Source organism: Berghia stephanieae, chromosome 2 (genome assembly GCF_034508935.2).
Source record: "Berghia stephanieae isolate SIO BIC M18660-M18661 chromosome 2, UCSD_Bste_1.3, whole genome shotgun sequence".
NCBI classification, from domain to species: domain Eukaryota; kingdom Metazoa; phylum Mollusca; class Gastropoda; order Nudibranchia; family Aeolidiidae; genus Berghia; species Berghia stephanieae.
In genome coordinates, this window is record NC_088361.1 from 58124060 (window position 1) to 58131409 (window position 7350).

General features: G+C 34.3%; 1 protein-coding gene across 1 annotated transcript in view; it reads right to left on the reverse strand.

Moving 5' to 3' along the window:
- Positions 1–7006, reverse strand: part of LOC144965222 (male-specific lethal 1-like 1) — a 32721-nt gene extending 25715 nt beyond the window's left edge. Inside the window, exon 1 of the mRNA XM_078900325.1 lies at positions 6437–7006. Coding sequence (XP_078756451.1) covers positions 6437–6892 — 456 coding nt within the window. The 5' untranslated portion in view covers positions 6893–7006. The remainder of the gene's footprint in view (positions 1–6436) is intronic.
- Between the last annotated feature and the right edge of the window lie 344 nt (positions 7007–7350).

The window sequence follows — 7350 nt, forward strand, 5'->3', positions numbered from 1 at the left end:
GAGAGAGAGAGAGAGAGAGAGAGAGAGACAGACAGAGAGAGAGAGACAGAGAGAGAGAGAGAGAGACAGAGAGAGAGAGACAGAGAGAGAGAGAGAGATATGACGGTATGACTCAAGATGAAAGGAGATTGAGACAGGTTTGGTAGAGTGGTGGGATCTTTATATAAAGTACTTCAATAGATAAACAGGGTGACTTTCCAAGCTTGATCCTAATTTCATTATTTTTAAATTGTCTTATTCATGGTTTTATTTTTTATGTACAAAATGTCCATAAATCCTTTCTCTTTACATCTTTATCAGAAAAAAATTACTGCTAATATACTATAAAAATGGACCTATGATAAATGCTTTACATTTTGTTTACCATCATCTTTTACCCAATGCACCTCAATATGGTTTAATTTCAACCTATTTTAGAATTATTTCCATGTGTTTTGTAGCTTTTGTGGAGAGATAGATTCAATACTAGTTCTTTTATTTAACGGTAAGTGTTCCAACAGCTGTATCAGAGCTGAATAAGCAATGTATCTGATGTAGCCCCATAGGTAAAAGTCATTCAGAGAAATGCCAGGTGACCCAATCAAGTGCATTTCTCCCAATCCATCTGTCTTCTTCTTCTTCACATTCGTTCAATACATCTGTCTGGAAACATATTGTCTTTCTTACTAAAAAACTGTCTATGGCTGATACTGATATTCACGAAGATGGGATGCAGCGGAAAATTCTAGCATATCTAAATAGACATTTACAGTAATCGTTATCACAGAAAAGTAAGATGGGCCAATAACTCTTTTGTGTATCTGCCAAAACCCCACATTAACTTTGTATCTCAATTCATAATACCCATTTCTGTGTTATTGTTTTGTTTTATTTAATTTTTTTCATGTCCTGTAATGGCCTGCCAAACTGGGCGATGAAACGTTGAGCTAATTTTTGTGATTTTGATTCATGCAATCATATAAATATAACACAAAACTTGAGCACATAGCACAATATCCACTTAACATGCTTGAAAACCTGGTGTAAATATTTATAACGGTTTTAAAATAATAAGTCTTTCAAATCAGGGAAAGACTTAAACTTTATGGACATCCTGTATAGTATATTTATAACAGAAAAAGTACAACTCTTTGTTTGTTTGTTTGTTTGTTTTTAAGGGTTTTACGACGCTTACAACTACAACACATTTAGGTCATATCAGCGCCAGTAAAAAGGGAGAATATGGGATAGTACAAAGTTCTAGAATTACAATCAAAGCACCCAAGAAAAGGTAAGATAAAGGGGAATGGTACAAATAAGGAATTGGTGTAGATTCCAAGAGCATACCATCAATTTCATCAATGTACTTAGTTTGAGATCACCTAAAAGTCACATCCAGACACAAGCACAGGTCCCTGCTAAGAGGAATACACTCAAATGCTTACATTAAAAATAAAAAACAACAAATATAATAATACATAACAGAGAGATAATTTACAGGGAAAAAAATATTATCTCCCAAAACAATAACTATACATTTGACTATTTCCCGGGTATCCGGCCAGGGCCAGGACAAAACCAAGTAATCTCATTCCAAGACAAAGACTGAAAGCAAGTTGAAAAACAGATATAAGGGGATAGAAGACACAGTAAGTACCTCCCTGACCACTATGGGAGGTCAGGAACCCCATCCAGTACAACTCTTTAATTCTATTTAAAGATAAAAAGCTTTCAATTCTATAAGTATAAGCAAAATCTATGTGGTCTAGGGTATTGAATGTTGAACAACATAATCTGATATGAATAACTATTGCACATATTTTACATGAGAGTAGCAGGTTCTTACATAAGTATCGGAGAGGTTTTTTTTTTTTTTTCCAAAAGGTTAAATTCATTTTAAATGCATCAGGTTAATCAATCTAAGCCAAATGAACGCAATTGTAAAGGATTTGGATAATTTTAAAAATGTCATTGTTTTAAAATATCAATAAATTCAATTAAAATCATTGTGTTAAAAAAAAAAGAATACTCCTTATCAAGATAGAGAGAGAGAGAGAGAGTGTGTGTGTGTGTGTGTGTGTGTGTGTGAGAGAGAGAGAGAGAGAGAGAGAGAGAGAGAGAGAGAGAGAGAGAGAGAGAGAGAGAGAGAGAGAGAGAGAGAGAGAGAGAGAGAGAGAGAGAGAGAGAGAGAGAGAGAGTCTATGTTATTAAAATCAGCTGTAACATTTTGAACAAAAATATAACTACGCTAAAAGAAAAAGGTAAATCAAAATAAAGATAAAATTTTGTCAATATTCACCTCAGAATAAATGTATTGGCCAAAGCCAATTATAGATCCTATGTCCATTATCTTCTTTACTTTCTCTTACTTCACTACAGCAGGTGAACACCGGTTATAGTTATTGAGTAATTGCCCTTTTGGCACACATTGACCTCCTCCTGTAGTCAAGCATTATATCATACTCTGAAGTACCTTTATTTTTCAATCTTTTAAAAATAAAAATCTATTTTTAGAATAACAGTGAAATTAATTGGAAGTACAGATGTTAACTGAGCATTCGAATAAGAGGTGCCATGAATTCTTACACTAAAATTCCGAAATACCAAAAACTGTCATGTGCTGAAATACTATGAGGGTGAGTCAAAAAGTAATGGGACAAATGTCCTACTGAGTTCATTTCTTTTTCATGTGACGTCAAATTTGGCTTAATTGAACTTACGCATTCTTTAAACTAAAAGTTGAAAATGTTAATTCTGTCAAATTTTGACAAAGTTATGACAGTTTAAAATAGCTGCCCCCATGAATGCCCTTCAGTGACAAGAAGCTATCAATTTCTTGTATTCGAAGAAGAAACCTAGAGTATCATTTTTAAACAACTTGGGAAAGTTTATAAAACTCAGATACTTTATAGAGGCGGTGTTTTTAGGTGGATTGAACTTTTATCTCGCCATTTAAAAGAAAATGAGATGCAATCCAACACCTATCCTGAAACCCCCTCAACCATGTCTTTATCTGACAACTGATCGCCGTCCAAGCAGTGTCAACTCAGTGAATCAAATAAAGACAGAAGCATTGATCAGATTTGATAGAAGAACTTCTCTTGATGAGATAGCAGGTACAAATAGGCATTGAAGCGACTGAAAGCAAGAATTTGTCGAGTTTTAGAGATGAAACGAGTACTGTTTCTTCATGAAAATGTCCTTCCACACACAAGTGGCAGGAAAAGGGAGGTAATCGATGGACAACGCTGTCTCACCCCTGTATTCACTAGACTTGACACCATCTGTTTGGTCCAATGAAGGAGGCAATCATGGGACATCGCTTTGAAGATGATGAAGAAGCCAAGATAGTAATAGTAGTAAAAAATTGGCTAACTAAAAGTTCAGTCAACTCAGTTCTACGATTACGGAATACATGGTATTACAAAAGATGGACTGTGGCTATCGGGAGACAAGTAGTATTCTACTCAGCTAATGCCAAGCTTTAATTTGAGGTATTGATGCATGGTATTGATTCAATTTGTTTTAAAGTAATAAGCAGAGTACCATACTTTTTGACTCACTCTCGTAATTTGGTTCATGAAGCTTAGCAATGACTGATATTATTCATTATCCCTAACTGTCAATCTCACAATAAATTTTGGTGGAGGCTAGGGAGACCAGAATCGTGGCCTAATTTGTCAAAATCGGCCAATTTGCCAGGAAGATTTTCATAGTTTATATGGCCTTTTTTAGATGAAGAGACCATATGACTTTGACATTCCAATCACTCAAAAACGTTTTTCCAATCATGGAGTCAACAATATATTCATTTCTTTATTTTGTTGCAGGGTTTTAAAAAAATAAGATTATCACCTGACCTGAATCCACGGATTACATAATTTGGAATTCTTTGACCAAAAAGGTTTATGGTGAGCAACGATCTGCATTCACAGAAGAAACCTTGAGAGAAAGAATTATTTTATACTGGAAGGAGATAACCATTAAAGAAATTCGAATGTGCATTTCAAATTGGAAAAAGATACTATGTTGGGCCATTAAAGAGGACGGTGGTGCTATTGTTCACTTAAAGTGCGAACTTTGTCTTTGTAATTGTTGGACCAAAATAGGCATGTGAGTGTGCTATATAGATGATGAGTAGAATTATAATGAAAATAATGGTTATGGTGACAAAATTAAAATTTGCTAAAAATGGCAAAAAATGTAAAGATCGTCACCATTTTACTCTCTGCAATATTGCGTCATTTTTCTGATATTCTATTTCTGAACACAGTTTTGAAAAATCACTGTATTTTTTTTTTGTTTCTCAATTCATATTCATAATATATTGACAGCAGATGTACAAGGATTTGTTTTATTTGTATTTTGAATTTGAAATAAATCTAATTAAGAGTCTCAGAGATGCAAGTGGACAAAAAGTGACACATTTTTAAAATGACCACCTGATATTTTTTTAAAACGTCAAGCAAAACAATAATTGTGTACACCGAAATGCAAAATAAACGCTCCACTTTTGCAACCGCTATAAATTATTATTAGTGATATCAGTGACCAACAAAAAAAAAAAGGTATACCAAGAAAACTAAATCTTTCCCTGAATCCAACAAGCTATAGCTTGATGAAAATGTTTGACATTCAGCTAATAAGACGATGTATCAGTCAGGCACGGGTTAAGATGCAGAAAGCCATATAATGTCGGGTATGTATTGATCCAGCAGCATAGACATCTTCGTTTTGTACAGCCAGTTATTTGTCAGGACTTCTTGAAATGAGCAGATATTTTAACCTCTACTGTAGATTGCGAGATTGCCCAAATTTTTTCCTATCAATCAACATATGGGATGTAATTGGTTGCAAAGTCAGGGAAAGAAACACCCAGAACTGCAACACTTACGCAGACAACAATGACAGAGGAGTGGAAAATTATCACCCAAGAACAAATCCAACATTACACTCAATCAATGAATTAATGCCAGAGGTAGACACACTCGAAATCAAATATTGTAAATTCTGCAATTGTGTGTAATGTGTAAGCATTCTGAGTACATTTTTATTTTGATCTTTTTCACATGTATGTTGATATGATCAATTGCTAGCATGTCACACAACATTTTGTTCAGGATAAAACAAACTTTCATTAGATAAAAACAGAATAAGATTATGACCAATCTTATATTACATGAAATACATTGATTTCAAAAGTGGTGCGTTATAATGAAACGAAGCAAGGAAGATTTTCGATTCATGACTTCTGTCTGTTACTTTTATTTCTCATATTATCTAATGTTCTATCATTGGACATTAATTTTGTGTTTAGCCATAGCAGTTTTTTTTTACATTTATTCATTTTAATACAATACAGTGCTTTAGTGCAACCAGTAATAAACAATCATTCCTATCATAACACCTACATCTTGACTAATTTACTGCGACATCTGAACAACATAAAGAAATGAAGATATTGTAGTATCTGTGATGTTTTTGGGGGTCAGGAGGTCCACGTCTAGCTATTTGATTTAAATGGATGTGTCTCAGTCATCTCCCTAGACTGACATGCACTCATTTGCAGGTCTGATAACCCAAATCATCATGGGTCTATTGTTGTAATCTCAACCCAACAAAAAATAGTCCATTATTATAACAATGTTAAAGCAAGCCCACAATTGTGCTTGGCTATGAGACCTGCAAATATATGCACGTCGCCCTCTCTGATCTGATGCACAGATAATTTGGTGCCTAATAACTATATAAATCAAATAGCAAGGCATTTTAAGGCAAAATGCACCAACGAATACAAATCTGAAAAAACCCTATCTACTGAACATATCTGATCTGTATAGGCCTACATTATAATTATAAATAAGAATCATAACAAATAACCGGCAATCTAAGCGGAGTAACAGTAAACAGTCAGTAAAGATCAAGTGCTGAAGCTGTTATGTGCATAATAAAATTAAAGCTGCCATGGTGATTTTAAAAGCCTAAAAGTGTCCAAATCCATCTGAGTCCATCCAAGAATTAGAAACATATCTGATCACACATATCTGTACTGGCTTACAATAGTCATAGTCCTCGTCAAAGACAATGCCAAAAGCAAAGAGAGCAGTCCTGCATGAAGAGGAAACTGCCTTGTTTCTAATTTTAAATCGAATGGTTTAATCAGAGTAGAGTTATTCAATCAGTACAAAAAAATATTACATTGCTCAGGTAATGTCCTTTTTAAACCAAAACAAGCTACTATCGCATATTATAGATCAGCCGTTAGTCAAAGAATAATGACGCGTAGAGAATTCATTGTGGACGAGGACAATGACTATGGCTGGCAGACGACCACAAACACATGATATTAACCACGTGACTTCAAACTTGTTTCTAAATTTAGATTCTAAAACTTCCTTCTATTTGCTTTTATTTACTTTTTATATATATGGTGGTAATGTAAAAAAAATGTACTTACATTATCATTTTCAACCCTGAGAATTTTTAATTCTTTGTCTTTTTGTGTAATTTCCTCTTGTTGACACTGAATCAATTCAGCTTGTGCAAGAAGCAAATCTTTCATTCGACCCACTTCGCTTTCCAAAACCAACTCGGACTCCAAGGCCGAGGCATCTGTGGCGGTGGAATTTGGTTCACTTTCTTTTAAAATTTCAGAATTTTTTATATCCACCGTTGACCGAGTAGAAATATCTTCAGAAACACTGTTTAATATCTTATCGTTTGAATCATTCACAGTCTGTTGTGCATATTTTAAGCTTTCTTGAATGGCCAGTGACAACTCCATTTCAAAATCACCGATGCCTCCGTTCAAAAGATGAGATTTGGAAGCGACTTTCCGCCTGGGAAATATCCGTCCTTCTGATTGACATCTTGATCGCATAGCTATGTCTGACTTCATATTTGATCGTTTCATTTATCATTTATTTCTAAATTAACGTGAGGATAAACAAACAACAATAAAACTAGATATTAAAACCATCCAGCTCATTATAGGCACTCGCTAAGAAGTTTTGAGTGAATGTCACTGTTTTTATGTACATTTCAAATTTTAATCAAAGGAGAGTTCGCCTTGTCAAGTTCGCATTGCAGGGGCGGTTTGAGTCCTTTCTAAGAAAAATTAATTACCTGTATTGGACGGTTTTAATTATTCTTTATTGTCATTATGAGTTGTTTTTAAAAATAATTTTTTGTGGAAAAAAAACAACAACATTATCTGTGCTGGTACCCGTTTCGTGTCCTAATTTGGGGGTCTGTCGTCAAAAAGTATCTTGTGGCAAATTTTCCACAAAAACTAGGCAATAAAGGATTCTGTCCTCTTATCGTTGTAGCATTCTGTTACCGTAGGAAGATTTTAAGAGTTTAGTTTAAAGG